At 37.8% G+C, this 25096-nt stretch overlaps 3 protein-coding genes and 1 long non-coding RNA gene across 7 annotated transcripts; 2 read left to right on the top strand and 2 right to left on the bottom strand.

Moving 5' to 3' along the window:
• The first annotated feature begins 7776 nt into the window (after window positions 1-7776).
• LOC135767176 (uncharacterized) lies at window positions 7777-13456 on the top strand. 3 transcript variants are annotated; one of them, XM_065276830.2, is made up of 8 exons: window positions 7777-7854; window positions 7986-8044; window positions 9103-9779; window positions 9900-9945; window positions 11592-11683; window positions 11832-11942; window positions 12015-12288; window positions 12650-13456. In XM_065276830.2, the coding sequence occupies exons 2-8, from the start codon at window positions 8000-8002 to the stop codon at window positions 12854-12856; spliced, it is 1452 nt and encodes a 483-aa protein (XP_065132902.1). In that variant the 5' UTR covers window positions 7777-7854; window positions 7986-7999; the 3' UTR covers window positions 12857-13456. The 3 variants fall into 3 exon arrangements, with proteins under 3 accessions (XP_065132902.1, XP_073671127.1, XP_073671128.1); XM_073815026.1 differs by lacking the exon at window positions 7777-7854 and having other exon boundaries at window positions 7898-8044; XM_073815027.1 differs by lacking the exons at window positions 7777-7854; window positions 11832-11942 and having other exon boundaries at window positions 7898-8044.
• Window positions 13457-15086: 1630 nt separating this feature from the next.
• Window positions 15087-15714, top strand: LOC141282338 (uncharacterized). Its single transcript, XR_012336940.1, has 3 exons — window positions 15087-15218; window positions 15320-15455; window positions 15587-15714. It is a non-coding gene; the product is annotated as an uncharacterized lncRNA (long non-coding RNA).
• A 4290-nt stretch (window positions 15715-20004) lies between these two features.
• Window positions 20005-22863, bottom strand: LOC135767177 (uncharacterized). 2 transcript variants are annotated; one of them, XM_065276833.2, is made up of 4 exons: window positions 22650-22863; window positions 21902-22096; window positions 21511-21587; window positions 20005-21299 (listed from the first exon to the last, which is right to left on the bottom strand). In XM_065276833.2, the coding sequence occupies exons 1-4, from the start codon at window positions 22746-22748 to the stop codon at window positions 20327-20329; spliced, it is 1344 nt and encodes a 447-aa protein (XP_065132905.1). In that variant the 5' UTR covers window positions 22749-22863; the 3' UTR covers window positions 20005-20326. The 2 variants fall into 2 exon arrangements, with proteins under 2 accessions (XP_065132905.1, XP_065132906.1); XM_065276834.2 differs by lacking the exon at window positions 21902-22096.
• On the bottom strand, window positions 22806-24782 carry LOC135767321 (G2/M phase-specific E3 ubiquitin-protein ligase-like). Its single transcript, XM_065276962.1, is given in 7 exon segments — window positions 22806-23050; window positions 23186-23312; window positions 23451-23595; window positions 23680-23786; window positions 23902-24224; window positions 24308-24513; window positions 24772-24782. Coding segments are annotated over 7 exon segments (1164 nt in total).
• Between the last annotated feature and the right edge of the window lie 314 nt (window positions 24783-25096).

The following is a 25096-nucleotide window of genomic DNA, read 5'->3' as shown; positions in this document are numbered from 1 at the left end:
TTCGTTTATAATTAGCTTGTTTAGCTAGTTTGTAGACATTTCAGGCTTTCTTTGGATATAAGTATCATGTTTGTGTGACGAGTATTCGCGGAGTTTCAACTGATTTTTGTAACGTGTTTTGAGAGACAGCTGGCGGAGAACAGAAATGTCTAAATAAGCACCCTGTTTATTTTCTTTATTTGACAAAAACACAAAGATCTCTTGTTATTGTGAATGTACACTAATTAAAGAGGACCCTTTAGAGTTTCAAATGATGTCAAACACGTACTCTTACTATATGCTAACTAACCTATAGTAAAGAAATTACCCAAACTCATATAGTAAAAATTTCTTTATTAAAGATCAAAATCCAATACAGATAATAATTTATAAATAAACATAAATTATTATATTTGTCAAACATGTTAGTTAAATTAATATGTTATATAGTAAGATATACTGGAACCCATAGATGCATGTGCGTTGCCACAGTTACACGCCTGGCCAAACTTAAAGGGTTATTTAATCCAAAACTGAAAATTATGTAATTAATGACCCTAATGTCATTCCAAACCCGTAACACATCCGTTCATCTTCGGAAACAGTTTAAGATGTTTTAGATATGTGTATACACGATCAGATATATACTGTACATGTCCAGAAAGGTAATAAAAACATCATCAAAGTTGTCCATGTGATATCAGTGGGTCAGTTAGAATATGTTGAAGCATCGAAAATAAGTTTTGGTCCAAAAATTACGACTTTATTCAGCATCGTTTCTCTTCCAGGTCTGTTGTGAACCTTGTGCACGACACTGGACTGATGCTGCTGACATGTTATCTTGTGTGCCCAAGCTTTTTTTCCCCAAGCTTTTTAACAGTCTGAGGGAGACGCACGCTATAAACAAAACAATCTTCACAAACATGTCTGAGGATAACACGTCAGCAGCGTTGTACATCAGCAGCGTCACTGTGCACGCTGTTTTTATTACCTTTCTGAAAATGGACAGTATACCGTACAAACATATTCAAAGATCTGTAGCTAAAATTGTAAAGCTTAATTTTACACAGTAACATTAAATCAATGTAATGGTTGAAATGCTTTAGCTACGATTTGATCTAAGGCTATTTACTGGTTATTTATTTTGTTTGTTATCAGAAAAAAACTGCTCCAGAGGGACTATTGAATCTATGTGGAGGTCTACCCGAAGTTAAGTTTGGGCCATAAAAGTGATTTGTTTATATTGTTGCCACTGAAACCATCTATATTAACACACAAACATACAACTACCATCTCCTTACATGCAAAACTCTGACATTATACTCAACATTTCTTAATAAACTTAAAAAAATCACAATAGGGATAGTTCACTGAAAAATTAAAACTGTAATCATTTGCTCACCCAAAGATTGTTCCAAACCTGTATAATCTATAACAGTCAGTAATTGAACAAATACATTTGATAGAGTTTGAAACATCTTGATGGTAAGTAAATGAGTTTCCATTTTGGGTGAGCTATGCCTTTAAATCTTCTCTTTTGCCCAACGACCTCCATCTCTGTCTGTGGCAAGCTGCAACCATGTCTTAACCCAGTGCTCAATCTCTTGGTCTGTAGCAGATAGTTGCTGTTAATCTGTTTCTTCTGACTGCAGCTACAATGACAAATGTAAACAGTAAGGTACAGAATAAGTATAAAAAATCTTACATTTATAAGGTATACACATATTAGCTGACACCAAACATGAATAAATAACATTAGTTATTGTTCAATTCAATTCAATTAAATTTTTATTTATATAGTGCTTTTCACAATTTGTGATTGTTTCAAAGCAGCTTTACAATAATAGAAGCAGTGCAAAGCATAGAAAAACGACAGATAGCACAACATAATACACGATAGCAAAAGCAGCTAAATTTGCTGCGGCTATGAATCAACATTATAAGCGTGCGTATTGCTAATGTAACGTAAAGAAGAGGGTGCTAAGTTAAGCCCAAGAAGGCTGCCTCCCCGGGTTGAAAAACCCCCTATGAGAAAAAAACCCCAGACTCTGCAGGGGAAGTAAAAAAAAGTCTTAGGAGGGAAAAACCCTTGGGAGATATATTTATATATACATTGAAACAATTAAGGAGATTAGGCGGAGGTAAAGCGGGTTCTGCTGGTGGTCGTTGGTCATGCATCAGCTGGGCATCACGTTGACGGTCTGCCGGTGAGTCAGAGGTGTGCCGACTTTCACATTTACCGGAACTGGGTCTGTTTGTCTCAAGTGTCCTCGGAGACAAGGACGAGACATGAAGAAAGAAAAACAAAACCCAATTAGCGTAGGGGCCATTCATATGTATACACATGTACATATACACAAACATACATACATACATACATACATATACATATATATATATATATATATATATATATATATATATATATGTATATATGTATATATATATGTATATATGTATATATATATGTATGTATGTATGTATGTATGTATATATGTATGTATATATGTATGTATATATGTATGTATATATGTATATATATATATATATATATATATGTATATATGTATATATATATGTATATATATATATATATATATATATATATATATATATATATATATATATATATATATATATATATATATATATACATATATACATACACATACATACACATACATACACACACACATACATATACGTATTGAAGATACGTCATCCCAGTGACAGACTCTGCACAGTTCGGTTTAGGGAGAACGAGAAAAATACACGGGACGGCGAATGTTTTAGGAAATGGATGCAGTGACGCCCTTTTAAGGACTGAAGTCCCGCCCCCGACTAGTGGGCTTAACACCACAAATCTATACCCACCGAGCTTTATTAAAATCCGGACGAGCAAGGGAGTAAAGGGGGGAGACGGGGACGTGACTGCGCCAGCCATCTCCCTGATGCCTGTCTAGGCTTCACAGTACTCCCCTACTCGACTCAGAAACCTCAGGTGGAGGGCCGAACAAGTGATAACATAATGCCATACATAATTTTCAATCACTCCTCTGCGCTTGGCAATTAATGGCCCGATTCGGGGTTTTATTGGTCTAGTGTTGAAGTTTTGGCCTTGTATTGTGGTTTGTATGTGCACAAAGTAGCGTTTCTTTTCCTTATATGTAGCCTTTTCTATTTTATACGTGACATTTGTTTTTGAAAGTTTATGCCTCGGCCCATGGTTTGCTGCACATATGTAAACAAGTAAGGAGAGATTAAACATTTTCTTAAGTTTATTAATAGCATTTACCATGCTTTGAAATGTTGACAAAAATGAGGATTTAGTTTATTTATTTATCAGGTTGTACAAGCTATCTATTGTGAGATGAGTACCATTACTAAAACAAATTATGTGAATGCCTTGTTAAAGAGAAAAGTTTTAAGTCTAGATTTAAAGGTATCTATTGTGTCTGATTCTCGGACAACGGTTGGTAAGTCATTCCAGAGCTTAGGGGCTAAGTAGGAAAAGGATCTTCCACCTTTAGACACTTTTGATATTTTAGGGATAACTAAGAGACCAGAGTTTTGCGAACGCAGTGCACGTGATGGATTGTATTCTGATAGTAATTCTCTAAGATATGAGGGTGCTAGGCCATTTAAGGCTTTGTAGGTGGTAAGTGATATTTTAAATTGTATGCGATAATTAACTGGTAGCCAGTGTAAAGATGCTAGAATTGGACTTATGTGGTCATACTTCTTAGATCGAGTAAGCACTCTTGCAGAAGCGTTTTGAACTAGCTGCAGCTTGTTTACCTGATTTGCATGGCATCCCCCGAGTAACAAGTTACAATAGTCTATTCTAGAGGTCATAAAAGCATGGATAAGCTTCTCTGCGTCAGATGTAGATAGTATATGGCGGATTTTTGAGATATTCCATCCAGTCACTAACATCGCTAATGCAGTCTGTTAGCTTAGAAAACGTGTGGGTTTCGCTGGGATGTGAGGAGATGTAAAGCTGGGTATCATCCGCATAGCAGTGAAAACTTATGTTATGTTTCCTGATAATGTCTCCTAGAGGTAACATATATAATGAGAACAGGATAGGACCTAAAACTGATCCCTGCGGTACACCATATTTAACCAGGGAGTGATATGACTGTTCCTCATTTACATAAACAAAGTGATAGCGATTGGTTAGATACGACCTAAACCAGGCTAACGCCTGACCACTGATACGAACATAGTTTTCTAGTCTATTGAGTAAGATTGTGTGATCTATTGTGTCAAAGGCTGCACTAAGGTCTAGTAATATAAGGATTGAGATTTCACCACGATCGGATGTTAACAGGAGGTCATTTGTAACTCTAAGCAACGCTGTCTCTGTGCTATGGTGGGGCCTGAATCCTGATTGGAACTTTTCATACGTACTATTATTTGTCAAGAATGTGCGTAACTGGCTTGCCACTACTTTTTCTAATATTTTCGAAAGAAAAGGGAGATTTGAGATTGGTCTAAAGTTATTAAGCTCTCCCTGATCAAGCTGTGGTTTTTTAATCAGCGGTTTAATAACTGCTAGCTTGAAAGCTGTTGGAACATATCCTATTTTTAACGATGAGTTAAAGATATTTAGAACCGGGGTTGACACTACAGGGAATACCTCTTTAAGTAGTTTTGTGGGAACGGGGTTTAATATACAGGACGATGATTTGGATGATGTGACTAGTTTAGAGAGCTCATCTATTGTAGTAGGTTTAAATGAATCAAGATGTTCATATGGTAATCTAGTGTTTAGTGAACTAATGGGTAGAGTGATGGCTGCTTGGGTAGTTACGATGTTTTCCCTAATAGCCTTAATTTTGTTAGAAAAGAAGTTCATGAAATCGTTACTATTGTGTTGGAGTTTACTATTGGTTTCTGTTTGTTCTTTGTTTCTTGTCAGTTTTGCAACTGTGCTAAAGAGGAAACGAGGGTTGTTATGATTTTCTTTAATAAGCGTACTGAGATAGGTAGATCAACTCTCGATGTCATCAGTGATATGTGTAGTAGAAAACTCTCTGTGTCCGTGTGTGTGATGAAGAGGTGAAGAAATAACACAAGCGAGGCGAACCACGCGATCCTCTTGAACCGTCACAATGTGGGAAACCCAGCCGGGCTGTAGGACATCCAGAGAGATGTTAACACTGACGAAATCCTGGCGGGCACGGAGAGAGATTCCTGGCGGGGCACAAAGAGAGAGAGTTAGGCTGACGGAGTCTTCAGCTGACAAAGCGCTGGACAGCGCACACTACTGGTCAGCACAAGCCGATGGACAGCGCTCAGAGTACCACAGATGTAGAGAGCACAATACTCGACTGTGCCACACAAATAGGGAAACCAGACTGCAGTGATATGGAGTAAACCAGCAGAGATGGAGGGCGAAGACTGGAAACTTATCCACAATAGCGTGACAACGGGGCGGGGAATATAAGGGACAAAGGTACCAGAGAGCACAGATATAAATCAGAAAACTTTCTAGCTAGACAGGACTGGAACTAGACAAAGCTAGCAGGCACGGACATACAAAGACGAACTTGCAACGAGACACTGAAAACACAGGGAATAAATACTGAACAGATAAGGGGAAAACAAGCTACAGGTGAGGATGACACAATAAGGAAATCACACAGAGCAGGAACACCTGTGAAGGAAGCACATGTGAACCTGTGAAACAAACACAAAACACAGGACAAACAAAGCACTAACAAGACAAAACCATAAATATATTTATGTATATAAACAAATATATAAATATATATATACACACATGAAAACAGTACACTAGACTAAACAAGACATAAAATCAAAGACTAGAGAAAACAAGGGAGCGGGGAAAAGTCACAAGACACAGGAAAAACGTGGTCTAATTGTCACGACCTGGTCTCTCCATTTCTTGTCTTATCCGAGTTTGAGAGATTAGGTTGTGACAGTACATGTCTGCCCTGAGAGAGTTGTGTGACAGGCCCTTCCGCGGTTCGTGAATTGTTTCCCGCTCCCTTATGTTTGATTAGCTTCAGGTGTTTGTTGTTTAGAATTCCCTATTTAATTCCATTCTGTCCTGTCCTCCGTGCGTTGGTATTATTCTCTGTTCCCTTTCTAGATCCCTGTGTTTACTCTCTGTTCCGGGTCTCTTGTGTAAGTTTATGTAGTTAGTGTTTCCAAGTGTTTATGTTAGTTAGTTTAGTTCGTGTGTTCTGTTATTGTAATGTTTTACCCCCTCGTGGGTGTTTTGGTTCTGTCTGTTTGTATATATTAAAGTATTCTTCATTTTAGTCTGCGTTTTGGGTTTTCCTCGTTTCCTTCGTCTTCCTCGTGTACCAGCCTTGACACTAATATGGCAACACTAAAACCACGTTCTCCCACATAAAACATAGTACTGTCAGAACCCTGCCACACTAGACTAGATATAATTACCAACAGGACTCCGGCAGGATCCTAACAAAGGGTTCTTGGGTTATCCAGGGTTAATTTTCTATTCATCCAAAAATCCTGAAAAACACTAAAACATGAAGCAACAGAACTGTTGATAATCAGAAATGTTCCTTGAGCAGCAAATCAGCGTATTAGAATGATCTCTGAAGAATATTGTGACAGTGAAGACTGGAGTAATGATGCTAAAATGTGAACATTAATCACACAAATAAATTACAGTTTACAATATATTCACATAATAAACAGCTCATTTACTTTGTGAAAATGTTTCACAACATTTCAAGTTTTTACTGTATTTCTGGTCAAATAAATAATCACAAGCTTAAACTTTTGAATAGCAGTGTATAAGTTTGAGGTTTCACTTACTAGCCATATGGTTCAGAGATGTTTTCTGACAGGTCTGTTCCTATGGCGTAATATTTGTGCCTCATTCCTGAGCGAGCAATTGTAAGTTTTGAGCAGAGAGAACTATATTTTGCAAGCACATTATATTATATTTTGAACAGAAATTAACAATCGCAAAAAAAAAATAGTTTGAGCAAATAAAAAACGATTCCGTGCTCAATAAATGTATTTGCTTGTTTGCTATTATCCATATATTTACGTGCAGTAATAACCCGTCTCACGCGCTTCACTCAGGTGCTCTCTCACAAACTTATTCTCTGCGCTCCTGTCAAGTTCCTCTCTCTCTCTCCCAGCCCCTTTCTGTGCGCGCTCAACTCGATGCACACGCTCGCTCAACTTACAACAGGGTAACAAGTGTGCCACAAAATCAACCAATCAGAAAATTAAAGGTCAATTTTGATTGCCTGTTGGTCTCCAACCAAATCGCTAGTAGAACCAAAGCCCATAGATATGTATATAAAGGCTAGATGGCTCAAGGCGGAGTCCCTAACGTCATCACCTGGCGGCCATCTTACGACAGGGCGCTCGCTCACTCGTAGCATTGAGTTTAATGGTGCAGGTACTTTTAAATGACCATAACTTGCTCAATTTTCTACCGATTTTCAAACGGTTTGGGTTTTTACAAACGTTATTAACGTGGCTATAATTCTGGATGCTTTAACATGTTTCATGAATTTATTTTTTATTTTTAGTATAGGTATGCAGTGTCATAGGTACATCTTTGACGTTTATAACAAACCAAACCGTTTGAAAATCGGTAAAAAATTAAGCAAGTTATGGTCATTTAAAAGTACCTGCATCATTAAAACTCAATGCTACGAGTGAGCGAGCACCCTGTCGTAAGATGGCCGCCAAAATGCGGACGTTGCACTCAATTGGCCAGCAGCGCGGACGAGCCATCTAGCCTTTATATACATATCTATGCCAAAGCCCGTCTGGTAGAACTACAGCATCCCGGAAGCTTACTGAAACAAATCTAAAAATAACAGCGAGACTAATGGATTAAAACACATTTTGGTAAGTTTTTTTATTATTAACTTAAAAGTGCCTTGATAGTTTTTATGTATTATAATGCTGTTGTGTTGTTTAACTTACAATATTATATCTCATATTGTGACTAAAGTTAGCTTGACTTATCCTTTTCAAAGCACAGCTGCAGACAATGTCATCAGAACAGCAACCCCTAAATGTCCCACCACGGCCACATGTGAGTAGTTTGTAATATTTTGTTATAGGTACTGTGTTTATTACCTTTATTTTGTTTGTCTGCATTCTTGTGCAAACTACATTTCGTTGCTGACGTTAACCAATTTATATAAAAAAGCAGTAGGCTAACTCCCAGGATAACTTTAATTGGCAAACTAAGAGAACAATAAAGTCTTAACTTTGTTCTTCATAATGATGTAAACGTTATTTAAACTATAACCTTACCTAGAATGCACGTTGCTGCCAGACATTTCAGATGTTACATTGAAATTGGTCTTGTTGAGACTTAGGGAGGATGTATGAGAGTTATGCAATTAACATACAAAGTACAAGTATTCCATTACATGAGCATGAATAGATATGTTAATAGTTACATTTAGTGACATTTTGCATTATTAGCAGAATTAAAATAGTAATTCATTTTAAAAGAAACATGTATATATACAGTACTACCATGCAAATGCGCAGTCAAACACATTACACTTCACGAGTCTCACAACACCTCAGGTCTCCAGTAAAAGTTCATCTTTATTATCATGGCCTTTATTGGAAAGAAAGTTTTCACTAGGTGGACATTTCACTTAAGTTTTACAGATTTGAAAATGCTTTATATGCTACTGTATAAATTTATGTCTACTTCATAAAAAATATTTTATTTTCTTACAGTATGTTACATTGGTATGTTGTCTTAGAATAAACTGAAATAAAAGTCATATAGGTTTTCCCTTGTCTTTAATTGCATATTTGGCATTGAAGTAAAAGTCCACAACCATGCTGATAATCTACACATACATAGCCAAAGTAAACTATCATCTGAGAAATTTTGTTATAATCTAAAAAACATGTTTTTAGACAGCATGTTCTACATTTTATTCTAAAGTTTAAATACAGATTCCTATCTGGCTATGGCTAGGATGCTGTAAGGGATACAATTATTACTTTTATCTACTACATGTTATCTTACTGTATCTCAGTCATGTACCGGTAGTTTATTCTCAAAAATATATGCTAACTATGAATCCCTCTTCTTTGCTAATCTGAGCACTTTCTGTCTAACAGGACTTGCTGAGACAGCAGTTGATGGAGAGACTTCTTACCAGACTGCAATCTGCCATAAACCAAGTACCACTAAATTTGGATTATTTGGAGTTTCTGACACGCCACGAGCTTATTCTATTTGAATCGTTCTCTGGGCAGATAGGCAGTGTATCAAACATTACAGAAGCACTACAAAACCTCTATGATGTTATCAAAAGGGAAATGAATGCCAGATCTATGCCCATTGTTGAACAGGAAACAGAGGTTGGTCCAGGTTCTGGTCACCCCAAAATTGTAATAGAGAAAGAAAAACTAAAGAATTTGCTGGACACACATCTGCCAGTCTCCTGCATTGAAAAATTGTTGTGTGTTTCAAGGAGAACAATTTACAGAAGAATGAAAGAATTTGGCTTATCTGTAAGAGGATCATACAGCACAGTGACTGACCAAGAGCTTGACAACATCATTTCAGCTATAAAAAGTCAGATGCCAAATGCTGGTTATAGAATGGTTCAAGGCCATTTGGTGTCAATGGGTCACCGCATTCAGTGGTGGAGAATGATGGCCTCCATGCATCGGGTTGATGCTGCAGGGATCTTCTTACGACTCACAGAACTAGGTTGTGTTGTGCGAAGAAGTTATTCTGTGCGAGGCCCTCTGTCATTGGTCCACATTGACACAAATCACAAACTGATCAGGTAGATTAAAATATAATGTTGATCTAATTATTTAAACACCAAATGTTGTGGTGTAGGAGGCATGTCAATCCCATAACTAAAAGCTGTTTGTATACTGTAACTTTTTTCCCTCTTGAACAGATACAACATTGTGATCTTTGGAGGAGTGGACGGCTACTCAAGGAAGGTAATTTATGTGTTCTTGTTTTTTTTTTATTGTTAATGTTATCAGCCTAATAGATTTTTTTTATTTCAAAATGGACCAAAAAATACATATTGGATGAAGGGGTTTTTCTTTTTTCTTTGGGGGGGTTTACAATAATTAATCAATACTTTGTGTGCATAAAACATAATGAATTCATTCATGAACTAACCGTAAAGTACAAAAATTATCAGTATCGCATGCATGGCTTAATTTCTGAGTTATTAATAATCATATCTTCTTCATAGGTAGGTCTGCTGTTAAGAACAGGCAAAAAACTGACCAGTCACAGAGTGCACATTGATGAATTCCAAGTGTTGTAATCATAATTAATATAGCATTACTTTTTTATTACAGCATGATTGTGGCTATTCAAGAAAGTCATGAACAGTCCATCTGTAACACTGATAAATAACATCAGAATTACAGATGAACATCATTTATAACTCCAACATCATTTGTTGCATTTTAATATTGTTTTTCATTAAGGCGTGCATGAGATACTGTTCATTTTTTCATATTATTCAAAGTTGAGATACAACAAATACATTTTCTTTTTGCGTGAAGCCATGATAGTTGATGTACCCTTACCATAAATTGTTACTAATCCCTTTTCAAATTGACTGTCTAAGGATAGACGGTGTACAGATTAAAGCCTCCTGACACAAATTGTGATTATGGGGTATATAACATTAAACTTGATCAAATTGTAATCAGCTGCTTAAAGGGATAGTTCACCCAAAAATGATATTTCTTTCATAATTTACTCACCCTCATGTTGTTACAAACCCGTATGAATTTCTTTGTTCTGATGAACACAAAGGGAGATATTTTGAGAAATGTTTGTAACCAAACCGTTCATGGACCCCATTCACTTCAATAGTAGGAAAAAAGAATACTATGGAAGTCAATGGCGTCCACGAACGGTTTGGTTACAAACATTCCTCAAAATATCTTCCTTTGTGTTTATCAGAACAAAGAAGTTCAAACAGGTTTGTAACAACATGAGGGTTAGTAAATGATGACAGAATTTTCATTTTTGGGTGAACAATCCCTTTAAGACATAACATTCATTATTATTGTAGGTTCGAACAATTAGTGTATATTTTATCTTCAGCTAGAGTGTATTTATGGTTGATCATAATTTTATCATCAACTGACAGTATTCAGAGTGCTCAGAAACCACAATGCTTAAACATTAACCTTACATATTTCTTGCCGTTATAGAATTTCATGTTGAAGCACTACTTTTTCTCAAATTGCATTCTAGGTAGTAGTCCTTTTCTTCTGCTTTCCTTTCTTACCAAGGCTAACATTTAAATGAAGCTTGATTTATAGAATACATTATGTATTTTTAATTTACATATGTGCAGTATTAGTGAGTCTGTTTGAATACTTCAACCAAAATTTATAGACATGCAAGAGTAAGTTGCAACAGTACATGTGCAATATATGTAGTATTCTAAGATGCAAGGTAACAAAGTTATTTTTTTAAATATTTGAACACATAATAATTTAAGTACCAAAGTCTGTATAATGTTCACTAAACAAAACTAAGAGCTCAAGGCCAGCTATTAGGATGGAACTTTATAGCTGCAAGAAGATTAACATTTTTCATGTTGTTTTATTAGATCTTGTACTTGGATGCTGCAACAAATAACAAAGCATCAACTGCATTCTCAATCTTCCTGAGATCAACCCAGCTTTATGGCTTACCATCAAGGTATTTTTGCCATGAGAAAACACAAATCTGCAGTTTTTCATATTTCAGAATTTTTTATTAACTTATTGTATACCAGAAATTATAACTTCATATTCTAAAGTAAAAGTAAACCTTGCTGAATGTCATTTACATTTGTTTTTTATCTTAGAGTAAGGGGGGATCAGGGTGTTGAGAACGTGGACATTGCACACTTTATGTTCACCACACGGGGAACAGGAAGAGCCAGCTTTATCTCGGGAAAGAGTGTCCACAATCAGAGGTAAGCAGTTTATTTGTTTAAAGTACACATTGCTTTATAAATTCAAGTCAACCAATTAAAATGTAATTCTAGAATAGAGCGACTTTGGCGGGATGTCTGGGTTGCAGTCACTAGCAAGTACCATGATGTTCTACACTCTCTCGAGGAAGACGGTCTGCTTGATATCTCTGATGAGGTTCATCTTTTTGGTGCCCACTACATATTTGTCCCTCGACTCAGAGCAGACCTTGAGACCTTCACTGGAGGATGGAATAATCATCCTCTACGGACAGAGGGAGGTCTCAGTCCTGAACAGCTGTGGTATATGGGACATCAACAAGATCTATACGAAGGGGAGAGTCTTGAGGTACACAAATATTAAAAGGACAGTTCATATATATATAAGTTAGGTTGCAAAAATTGGGCAGACAGACATGTCAATTGGACTTTAGAGCATATTTGCCAAAAAAACATTTTTTTGTAACTGCTGTGGTCAAATATAGTATATCTACAAAGGCCTTTAAATACACTGAGAAATATATAAAATCTTTGGCATAACCATCTGTTTAATTACCAGCAGTTTTTAATTTCTAAATTTAATGTTTTCAATGAACATTTGCACCTTTTTTGTATTTTTTCCCCCCAAAATATATAATTATTTTAAATAAACACAAAACACCTGAAGGTTCAAAATCTTAATTTATTTGAATTGTTTTCTGGCTTTGTAGGAACTTCAAGATCCAGGCATTGAATGGGAGAGTGCAATGCTCCAAGGAGATGCCAACGGTACAGTTGTGGTTCCTGAAATTTTGTGCCCACTAGATGATGAAGCCCTGGAAGAACTTCAGAGAACTCTTGAACCTATGGAACATTCTCAGTCACATGGTCGTGACTTGTACACACGATACTTGCACATAGTATCCAACCAACAATGACATTTAAACCTGAACTTCTTAGCTGGTTACAATATTGCACTTGGCAAAAACATCCCATTATGTTTACCAATGAACCAGGAAAAAAAGGCACTTAAGGAGAGGCACCCTTTGGGATGTATAACTAACAGTAGCAACAGCTGTTACAAGTTCTATCTAGCTCTAAAAAAAGAAATACTAAAGATGTTATACAACTAGAGGTGAGAAAAGTAAAAGTGCAGAGTTCACCCATTTTGGGAAGTCCCTAAATAAAACCCAAATTAACAGGTAATGGTAGTTTACTTCTACATATTTACCACAATAATTGGTTTACAATTTGTATTAATATCATAGATCACTGATTTATTAACTATTTTTACCAGTTTTTTGTCTGAATAAGTTCCCAAAACTTGTAAACTAAGCAGCACCTAGAGGAGTACTTTTTACTTTTGCCACCTCTGAATGTACAATATTCTAATCAAAATCAATAAACAATGATTGCTTAGTTATGGCTTTGATTTGAGTAGATCTCGTTGTTTTAAATTCTGTGGAATCCACCACCATATTTTACTGCTTCACTCATGATTTTTCTAAAGTCAATGTAAGTGCTAAGATGCTGTACTGGAAAAGTCACAGTCTGAGTGCATGCACTCACAATTCACTACTTGCACGTAGACTCGTGACGTACTTCCGCTTTGAAGTACTAGCGCTCGCTGAGTTCCGGTTGTCGGCCATTGTTTTGGAATTTGGAGGAAATGTTCAGAAAAAAGTGTGTTTATAGATTTCAGAGACAGCAGAAGGTATACAGCGCACACTGCTGTGTTCCGCTGTGTACATCTTCGGCTAAATTTAACGGAACTTTAAGTTTTCACGGTTTTCCTGCAGATGTCGACCTTAGAAAACGGTGGCTTGTGAACATACGCCGAGACGATTTTTGTCCTACCAGCCATTCTAAGGTTTGCAGTAAACATTTCACCAGTGATCAGATTATTGAACCGCAAACACCAGAGGCACGGAGAAAGTTAGTAACTGGCGCTGTGCCAGTGCTCTTTGCCTGGAATGATTACTCGGTTAAAGCATTGCGGCCCGGTGTGTGGGATAGGAGAGAGAGGCCTGCCGAAGTGGTTTCCGCTGAACCTGTGCCCATGGACGTAACGATGGATCATGATTACTGTAGCATTCCCGATCCCTCTTCATTAGACCTGGGGCCTCATTTATCAACATTGCGTAGAAAATGCTCTATATTTGTACCTACGAATGAAATTTAGAATGTGCCTAAGTACAAAAAAATCGGGATTTATCAAACGTGCGCACGTGGTTCGTACGCACATCAGTAAGTAATCCTTGATGATAAATCCCAAGTGTTCTTAAGCACCATGCTCGTGCACGTTCATGGTCATTTGCATTCCGAAACGCCTCCGATGAACCATATATGGTGACAACACCTCCCGTTATAAGTCACGTGGTTGTGCTTTTTCCCTCATCGCAATAATGGCAAAGAGAGCGTAAAAGAGGAACTTTACAGACACAGCAATTGAGTTACTGGTGGATGAGGTTAATAACACATCTGTTTGGTTCACTTAGTACGGGAGGAATGACTAACAAAAGAAAACAAATCTGCATGGGAACATGTTACCAGTGAGTTTAATTCCATTGGGTATGAGAACACTTCTAGAAATAAAAAAGTGGTTTGACATTAAATTATCAGCCAAAAAAAAAAAAAAAAAAAAAAACGCGTCACAGCACACCGACGTGAAATCAGTCCAACTGTAGGAGGACAGACAATGAAAGAACTTGGACAGCCGCATAACCATCATCATCGGCGCGATCTTTGAAAACGCGCTCCCGGCGGAATGGATTATTTGCCAAGTCTTTCAATAATGCAAGATAAGCCATTGCACTGTGTCAAGCATTTGACGGAGCTTTCTTACATAGGGTTAGACACTAATTTCATTAATTAGCTTCAACACTGATTTGCAGTTACTTTATTAACAGTAATCATTTTTAACACCTTGGGGTGGATAATAAATAGACAAAGTGTTCTTTTAACGCTGGGGATGGACGGTCCTGTGTAGTATCGCTATTCTACCACTAGATGCTCTGCGTACGCATACTCCGAGGTGTGCGTATATTTACACACATTTCTACGTATAAGTACAATTTGATAAATTCCACACTTTGCGTGAAACTGTTCCTACGCACACTTTACGCACACTTCTGTGCGTACGAACGCTTGATAAATGAGTCCCCTGGCATGTGCTAAAATAGAAGAGCTCTCCAAAGAAGTGGAGGAGCTGCAAAAACAGCTACATGAGTTACACGTTCAGCGTGATTTCGGATTGGAGCGGTTTGCCGGCTCAGATGAGGATATCAGATTTTACACAAGGTAAATATAAAGATATAGATGTGATTACATATACTCAGTTTTAGATGCATGTAAACAATCAGTAAACCCTAATGTATTCAGTATAAGACTTCTGCTTACAGGTTTCCCAGCTACCGTCACCTGATGTCATTCTGGTGGCTAATCGAGCCATCCGTACACAAAATCATTCCTGTGTCCAGATCTAAATCTGCTGCTAGAAAGCATGAAGATATCACACGTGTACTGCCACCATCAGAGGTAGGTTATATACTTGCATGCACACAATAAGTGACTGTACATGTACAAAACACAGTACAGGGCAGTATTTACAATGTGTTACCTATATGTTTTTATGCAAACTTACATTTCATGCATGTTTCATTTTCCAGAGACAGCTGCTGCAGCCAATCGATGAGTTTTTTCTTTTCCTTATCTACCTGTCAGTTGGTCTAAAGGAGAGAGACCTGGCACATCGATTTCATATGCATCCTTCCACAGTGAGCAGAATAATTTCAACGTGGACTAGGCCTGGGGCGGTAACCGGATTACCGCCATACCGCGGTCACGTGACCCATGCCGCGGGTCTGAGCTCCTCACCGTCATAACCGCAAAAAAAAAAAAAAAAAAAAAAAAACTTGAAACATTGGCCTGCACCTGTGTGTTATGTGCGGATGTTATACACGCAGCTTGTTAACAACCGCAACTTGTTAACTGAACATTAACTGATATGATTTTAATATTAAATTGTCATTGAGTAGAAATACAGGTGACGTTGTCTGTCACTCGTTTAAAGTAGAGTTGCTGTTCAAACGTGCTGAGAATCCTCCTTTTACGGAAGTAAAGATAACAACCATGCATTAGGAAAATTAATAATTGCTTTATTTAGGCTATAGTATATTTTCTATAGACGTGTAAAACCATATTTTGGCGGATTGTTTTTTACTTTCATTGTTTTTACTAGTTTGCCTGCCCATTTAGTCTTAATAATGAATGGAACCTAAACGAACTTGACTTGCTGTTCTCGAAGGCAGCTCTAATCTTGGTCGCCCAATTCCAAGTAAAAGAACAGAAGAAAAATGCAGTGAAGGAGGAAAGATGCCAGAAGAATTGCGGCTGGGCGCAGATCGTTTACCATGATTAATGATGATTGACAAGTTTAGGTTCCTTTCAAATTTACGTTAAAAGTGCAGCCGTTAAAATATTATTAGTCTAATAGTTTATTTTGATCATGGTGCTACAATCGATGGATAATTCTGAAGTTGTTTTAAAGAAGAATAAAATAATGACTTCTCAGTCATTTGCGCTGTCACACATTTGAACGTCTCCGCATATGTACATCATTGCAACGTACATTTGCAAATGATTCATAAAGTCATACCTCCGCAATTCTTTAATCGATTGTGTTTTAAAAGTACTGAATGCTCAAACTCTAATGACAGCAATGTGATCGCTGATGCGCTGGTAGAGAGAGAGAGGGCGGAGAAAAAGAGAGAGAGCGTGGCTCTGTTCAAATGTGGAAATGATTGATGTTTTTTGAAGTCGGCTCTTACAGTACAAAATACCCGATTAAGCTATTACGTGGCTATTATACACATTTTTTCGGGACGTTCTTGTGACCCGGTGGCAACTTGTCCACGACCCAGTACTGGGTCGCGACCCGGTGGTTGGGGACCTCTGATCTAGCCTACAACAGTGGCAATTTCTAAAGCAGGACACATTTCAAAAAGTTTTGCTTTTGCGTCTTCTTTCTCTGTTTGTGGAAAAAGACAGATGTTTATGGTAAGGGTCGAGGATAGAAGCGGTCTGTCCAAGCACGCGCAACAGAGGCGGACTGCCCAGGCGCGCGCGAGACAGACAGACCGCGTCATCTTGCACACACACACATGCGTCTCCGTGCAGCTTCCCAGCTATACTCAAGCACAGACACATATGCAGTACAAGTGATTTCTCATACAAATGGTTATTTTACCAGACCATCAGGGCAGCAATAATTTGCGTCCTTACAGGCTATTCACAAATTAAGGATAGAAAAGTGGCGAAATGTCTGTAGGCACGTGTGGACACGCACAATGCGTTAACATTTTTTTTAACTGATAATACTAATTGTTCAAGTTGTTGAATGTTGAAATTGAAGAAATGTGGAAGGAAATAAAATTCACTTTACATGTTCCTTAAGTAATTTGCACGTGTTTTGTATTAAAGATAAATAAATCATGCATGTTATTTAACTCATTGTCTTGCCAATAAACCGCAAAACCGCGGGAATTTGTTGATTACCGACCGCGGTAAAAAAAAATCCAAACCGGCCCAGCCCTAACGTGGACAAACTACCTCTATACACTGCTGGGATCAGTGTGTGTGTGGCTTTCAGCAGCTGATGTGATATCTAACCTCCCTGAAGAATTCACCGATTTCCCAGACACACAGGTCATCATTGACTGCACTGAAATCAGATGTCAAACACCATCCTCACCACTACTACAAAGTGAAATGTACTCAAATTACAAATCTCACTGCACAATAAAAGGCCTCATTGGAATAGCTCCTCATGGACCAGTGACATTTGTCTCTCAGCTTTATGCTGGGTCAATCAGTGACAGGGAGATCTTTAAACAGTGTGGGATAACCAAAAGATTGTCAGAAGACATGGCAGTTATGGTTGATAAAGGCTTCCTGATTAGTGACTGTGTCCATTGTAAAGTTTACTGTCCACCATTTCTCTCCAGGTTAAAGCAGATGCCAGCACATCAGGTGAAAGAAACACAGGCAATAGCGAGACTGCGTGTGCACGTGGAACGAGTCATCAGGAGGATCAAACAAAACAAACTTTTTGATGGTGTCATCACACTTTCCCACAGTGTTAACATTAATCAACTTTTTACAGTTGCATGTCTGTTGTCAAATTATCAAAACAAGGCATTAGTAAAGACATGGATCAAATTAGATCTCTTAGATGACTTTGAGTACTGGTATGCTATATTTCACATGTATGATTTTATCTCAGTGATACTCAAATCTGGCTCCTGAGATCCACTTTCCTGCAGAGTTTAGCACAAACCCTAATCAAATACACCTGAGCATGTTAATTAATGTCTTCAGGCAGTGCCGGCGCCAGCCGAGCGCTGATGAGGGGGCGTCTAAAATACCAGAGGGGGCGATCACATGAATGCATATAATTCCCCCAGCTAGAAAATACATAGTTTTGGTACATTAAGTTTTAAAGTGTTATAAACAAACATCTCTGTAATACAACCACAAAAAGATGGTTTCATCGGACGCACGTGATACACGTCTGGATCCGAACCTTACTTCCGGTTTCGTTTTTTTAATGGTCTGACTAGTTGCTAAACTGATCTCTTGAACAAATGCCTCGTCGAAAATAACAAATGTTTTGGTTTCCTAGGTAATCTATGTGTTGTTTTGTTTGCTTGTTATATAAATAAACTATGTTTAAAGAATTTGTTGTTATTTATTATTAGCGGAGTTTACCGGAAGTTACGTGCGGACCGCGACAGCGGCTTGTTTATGTTGTTACCGCTGAAACGGTCTATAGTGAGCAACGTACAGAGCTCTGAACAATACAACAACAACAAAAAAACGCATACCTAACGTCACATATTAGCACAACACTACTCATTAGAAGTTCAGACCCAGAGGTAGAAATACATTTTACGTAATGGTGGGGGGCAGTGTTGGCAAATAGAGTTGATGGTTTTCAGCCCAAAAACGGTCCAAACGCAACATTTTATCAACATTTTGGTTCAATTTGATCATATAACGTAGTTATTTTAACTGCCACAAGTAATGCACCAAGCTAGCGATTAAGCAGCTAGAGAACCACAATAGCAAAATGGCAATAACTCGTTTACATATACAGCTATGCTGTAGGATAGGCTAATTCAAATTCGTTAATTATACATTTAACAATGTCTGTTTTTTATCTATTTACTCCTGATAAACAGGTGTGTGAGAGAGAGAGATCGTACAGGCTTACCTTTAACGTTAAATGCAGAACAATAATAGGCTGTTGGTTGTACGTTGACTTGCAAGGATGCTGAAGAACATGAACATCTGAACTTTTCAAAACTATGTACAGTCTGGCTGAAGTTCATGGTGCCCGAATTGACTTAATGACAGCCGAATATTTGGATCTTTGCACCTGAAATGCTCCGATAATTCATCCACGCCACGGCATTAATTGATGTGTGACAATCCGGAGTCCGGTTTGTAGAACTTCCAATGCTATTTTCCATATATCCATTGCTACAGGGCAGGCCCAGGTCACTCTCACACTCCTGTCTGTAAATTTTTATATAATTTCCCACTTCGACATCTTGATTTCCCTCTGAGACTCAGAACGCGGGCTCATTGTCGGCGTGCCTCAAGCCGTCAACACAAACTTGTTCAACTTCAGACGCGGCTGCAAGAACCAACAACCACATGACGTCAAAGTACCGCGAGAACGATTCGAGAAATCATACTAAGTGTCGTTTCGTCTCGCTCTCGCGGCATTTTGACGTCTTCGCCTGATGAATTCGAACAAGCCTATAGGCTATACATGAGTGGGCGTGTGTCACGGTAGAATACATGCACACTTGTTTTTTTGTTTTGTTAAATAATTAGACTTTAAAATTCCCTTTAGGAAGACAATACACAAGGCAAACGTGATTTTTAAATAGCGCATTTTATCATTAAAATCCCATTCAACATTAATGGTGATCTGAGGGGGCGGGATAGTGCCAGTGAGGGGGCGACGCCCCCTCACGCCCCCTCGTGGCGCCGGCCCTGTCTTCAGGGTCATTAGAAAAAAACAGGCAGGTGTATTTGATTAGGGTAAGTGCTAAACTCTTCAGGAAAGTGGATCTCACGAGCCAGATTTTAGTATCACTGCTTTAACTCTTACATTAAAAATGTCAATGTTAACTCTGAATATGTTTATTTAAAAAAAGTTTATGACAAGCAAGATTAATGAAATTTTCTGAATAAAACTGACATTGTACAAATAAGAAAATGGATTTGAACATAAGAAACAGAAACAGATATTGTACAAATAATAAACATTTATTAAAATATGTCTGAGTGCTATTTTACACAGTTATGTAATTTCTCTGATGACTTTAAAATATCAGTTACTTTTTCATTGACAAATATTTAGGCATGTATGTGTAAAAGTAAAAATAATCCACCTTCTCTCTAATAACTTTGTGCACTGAAGTGTCACTGTAGATACGCTGGACAAAATAATCATCCTGGGCCCACACCATGAAATCACACCACTGCATTCCTGAGACCAGTAGCTGTCCCTGCACTTGGTAGTAGTATGCATGGCTCTTTTTTAGGGTGAGAAACCCATTGTCCATTTGCAAATATTTGCAGTCAAAAATGTTTTTGACATTGGGGCATTTAATTTCAACAAGTCCAAATTGAGGACACTCAGTGGGATCAAAAATTACACCATCAGGGGATGCACCAAGCCAAGGAGCATCTGGATGGATGATTAAACCACAGGGTGAGTAGTTAACATTTTTCAGTTTGCTGTATTCCACTGTTACCTCAGACTCCATTTCAGCACCTCTTCTCATCTCTGCCGTCTGTCGGGTTCCTCTGATGATTCGCTCTGCGAGGGACTCTGCAGAGCTCAGACCTCTCACGTGACATATCTCCCGAAACCTGGAAGCTGTTACTCTTGATCTGCGAAGCTGATGCCAGTCGGGACAAGAGCTTTGCTCACGTGTTGCCTCTTCAATTTTCTGAGCCATATCTAACTGTGTGTTTAGACTTTGAAGATGTAAGAGCTCCTCCTCAGTGCAAACAAACATGCAGTCAGATGTAGCAAGGTAATGTCCTTCAAGAGGAAAAGGTGGAGTTGATGGGGCATCATGTAGTGTGATGTACCGTGATGTTAAAACAGGCTGCTGGTTGGACAATATGCTTCCTTCCTGGACCAACCCAAATGCACTCTCTACAAGTGGCTTGTCAGGTGACATGTTCATGGTGGTAACCAGTGGCTTGTCCTCATGGTTGTATTCTGCATATGCCTCCTCAACTCTAAACATACATGGATCAGGTAAAAGGCCCACCATCCCTCTGTAGAGTCCACTTCTGTAGGGAAATGTTTAGCTTAAAAATTGTTGTTGCTAACTTTACATTTGTTATTGTTCTAATTACTGTGTCTACTTTTTATACTCTGTATTTTTTTAATGCATAATAAATCTTTGCAGCATTTAATTGCAAGACTTAGTGCTGTTAATCAAATTATCTTTGTCCTAAGCATCCTTGTACTAACTAAAAAAAAAATGGTTGCTGAACTTACCTCACTCCACCTTGTGCAGTACGATTTGCTACAGGTTTTGTGATGACCATGGCATTGATGGGGCCTGGTTTCACACCCTGACAAACAAATGTAAGTATTAGAGAGAATAAAAAGCTGAAACTAAAAACATGGAATGCACATAAAAAAACAGGTTCTATATAAAAGACCCTACATAATGTTAACCATATTCTGTGAAAATATAACCTTGATATCTTTAATATTCACTGAATAAGAATGTCAAATATTGAAATTATGGTGAATTAATTAAATGGGTGCAATTTAACTTTGATGCTCCTGATCTCAGAAATTAATTGAGACTCTAGTCTAAATTTCATAATGTCACATACTGTGAATATACAGTCTTATAAATAAGGCTCGGATTTTAAATTACCAGTGTTCGTGGTTTATGCCAGGATTGTTCTCTTTCAGTGCAGCTAAGCACAGGGGGTACAACATGTAAATTAAGCTGTGAATAATGAGCACTTTGAAAGAGTAAGGCAACAGTGTGATTGCACAAAGCAGTGCCTGCCACACATGAACACTTGCTTTGTGTGAGCACCACAGGTGAGGCATCCCTGAGTCCAACCTATAAATACATATATAATTATTAATTTGCATTTATTACCCATAAAGTCCAGGTTAGTAGCATGTTAATTTTAGTAGAACAATAACGAGGTGGCTTTGCAGGAGCAGATTACTCTATGGCTACTATACTCTGGGTTTATGTAATACTTAATGTTGGAACCATACATAATATACAGACAATATTATGATTCTTCTGCAAAACCTCCTTGTTATTGAATACTATAAGAACGTGAACACATTAACATTTGAACACACATGAACATTTGAACACATTTGAACGCACATGAACATTTGAACACCTGAACTGGGTTTGGAGAACGGTAAACCCTATGTCTCTAGCATAACGTTACTATTAAATTGTGTGGTGCCTCATTCTTCCTCATTGACCTGTAACACAAAGCTCTTAACGCTGACTTCCCCTGTCAGCCTGTCTTTATTTGATACTGATAACAATAACACAAACACACACACCATGAAAACAACAAAAACATTTGTTTGTTAATAGTTAGCTAACAGTTAGCATTGACAACTAATAGATATTCAAAGTTGCTTACCTTCGTAATCGTGTATATACGAGGCTCCGTATAATTTAAAGCCTTTCTCCAGCTTGCTGGATGGAGCTGTGGTGGATTTTTTGCAAATGCGATGCACATCGGTAACGTTAATCTTAGGGAGATCCTGGAGACAGCGGGTGTAGAACGTAGCCATTGCTAAACCGGAACTGACTGAGCCTTATTGAGAAGAACGCGGAAGTAGTAGTGCAAGTAGCGTATTGGGTAGCAAACTGAGTGATCTCCTAGTCGCTCCCTGCAGTTATGGTCAAAGTTGCATGTTATTTTAAAACGTCTCTTTTCATCAGGGAGGATAGGGATGTGGGCCTGCCCTGTCATCCACTGGAGCACGTGTGGCACTGCAACAGGCTCTGCGTCACCAGCTGCCCTCTCTGTCTCCCCATCTGTGATTATTTTATATTTCAAATAACATGAGAAGCTATTAAAATTTACACATAAAATAAATTATTAAAGAATGTGCTCAGTACATTTAAATTGTTATGTGTAGTTGTGTATGCATACTATAAAGTATATAGTACCTGAAATTTCAACCTCCTGCAAGAAATCTTGCAGAAAGTTGATAATCTTCCTCTCAGTTCTCTCCTTAGAAGTCCCCTTTTCACTGAAATTGGGCTGGACACTCGTCATTATGAAATCAGCATCAGGCTATAAAGAAACAGTGAATGCATATTTGGTTAAATATAATGAATGTACATTTGGTTGAAATATAGTCGTGTAAAGGTCATACAAAATGAATTACTGGGCAAATGTAAAAAAGAATTAAGTGGCATTTAAAATTGATACCTTAATAATGTTCCCAAGAACAAACAGGGAGCGGCAAGCTTCAGGGTTTGTAGCCATCTGGTCCACCAGGCCATACAGTTCCAAGCCCTTTCGAATTTGCTGCAGCATTGGAATCAGTCTTGTAGTTGAATGTAGGACAATTGCTCTTTAGAGAAAAAAAAATGGTTTGAAATGTTTACAATTTAAATGAAAAATATTTTGAAATGTAATATTCTTTTAAAACTCTTACCGAATGATACTTTCTTTGCTGTCCAGGTTGATCTGGCTCGTGTATCCGCAGCTTATAATTTCATCAGTGTTCAACATCAGAGATTGAGCATCTGCAGAATCTTCAACCTGAGAAAAAAGAAAATAAGTATTTTTTTTTTTAAAAAGCAGCGAATAAAATAAATGACAAAAAACCTAATCTTTATCTAATTTATATCAGAAAACTCTTCAACAGAGTGCTCACCCTGCTGATGAGTTGACAGGATTCTAGATCGGCCACATCTTCCTTAGACAGAGAATTTAAGTCCACTTCTCCTGTGCAGAGGAAGCTGTAGCACCACCCTCTCAAAAAAGCAGGAGGTGGGCCACCTTGTGCCAGGCTGACTGCCATTATTTCACCAATAGTTCTGTGTGCAAGGTAGAAAACATCTCAGTTATAAAATCCTTACATCCAGTACATGCAGTAATGTGATAAAAAGTATGTACAAACTGTCAATGAGTACTTGGGATTTTTACCCTGGTTTCCAGCTCCTTCAAAGAATCTGTTTTCAATACCTGAAACCATATCTTAGACAAAACAGCAATACCCAGTTTTAGCTGACTGATTGGTTTTGTTTCATATTAAAACAACAATTAAATGACCAACTTACCAGATAAAAACTCTTTCCTAAGGGCTCCTGTATCAATACCTGCCTCTCCTATAAACACCACCTTCAGAGTACTGGCAGGAGATGCAGCTTTCTTTCTTTTCCACTGCAGAATGCCCCTGTCTGGAAGGTCTTCTCTGTCCACACACAACTTAAATTCTGTTGTGGTGTCAACTTGATGTTCAAGGAAGTCCAATATATCTTCCGTGCTTAAAGAGGACAGAGAACATATAAAATAGTCGCAAATTATCAAAAACAACGTGTATACATTATTGCCATTTCATAGTTCCATCCAGCAGTGTGCAGAACAGTGTTTGGAAAAGAATTAAATTATGTGTGATTATCAATTACTGCACCATGTGCTGTGTTAAATAATTTGATAGTATGTGATGTCTAGATAAGATGGTTAAAAAACATGAAAACATGGAATGTGTAAATAAATATTTCTGTATTTGATATAAACTCACACGAAAGGCATGTAAATAAAACATACCTTTTTGATTTACATACTGGAGTTTGAGCATGGGTACTTGGGCCACTGCTACATGCTTCAGAAGTCACTACAGATTCAAAGCTGCACATGAAAACAAACGCAGTTTCAAACACCTGCATATGTATACATAGACTTTAACCTTAAAAAAAAAAATTTAGTATTATACAGAGATGAACAAAGCAGATTACCTCTCTCCACAAAGGCTAGCATGGAATGTGATCTCATCGTCTGGGAATTCTTTGGTGCAAATTGGACAAACCACCTGGAATTTGAAAGAAAGTCGCTCCATGTTACAAGCA

Source organism: Paramisgurnus dabryanus, chromosome 6 (assembly GCF_030506205.2).
Source record: "Paramisgurnus dabryanus chromosome 6, PD_genome_1.1, whole genome shotgun sequence".
Lineage (NCBI taxonomy): Eukaryota > Metazoa > Chordata > Actinopteri > Cypriniformes > Cobitidae > Paramisgurnus > Paramisgurnus dabryanus.
Note: the sequence above shows the minus strand (reverse complement) of the source record. Positions and strands in the feature narration are given on the sequence as shown.

What these genes read in the sequence shown, in the direction of transcription:
- LOC135767176 (XM_065276830.2), top strand. Translation starts at nt 8,000, where the DNA reads ATGTCATCAGAACAGCAACCCCTAAATGTCCCACCACGGCCACAT. An exon ending in ACAAATCACAAACTGATCAG is followed by an intron (nt 9,780 to 9,899) that starts GTAGATTAAAAT and finishes CCTCTTGAACAG; the next exon opens with ATACAACATTGTGATCTTTG. An exon ending in CTTTATGGCTTACCATCAAG is followed by an intron (nt 11,684 to 11,831) that starts GTATTTTTGCCA and finishes TTTTTATCTTAG; the next exon opens with AGTAAGGGGGGATCAGGGTG.
- LOC135767177 (XM_065276833.2), bottom strand. Translation starts at nt 22,748, where the DNA reads ATGTGCATCGCATTTGCAAAAAATCCACCACAGCTCCATCCAGCAAGC. An exon ending in GGCATAAACCACGAACACTG is followed by an intron (nt 21,588 to 21,901) that starts GTAATTTAAAAT and finishes TTTGTTTGTCAG; the next exon opens with GGTGTGAAACCAGGCCCCAT. An exon ending in ACTGCACAAGGTGGAGTGAG is followed by an intron (nt 21,300 to 21,510) that starts GTAAGTTCAGCA and finishes ATTTCCCTACAG; the next exon opens with AAGTGGACTCTACAGAGGGA.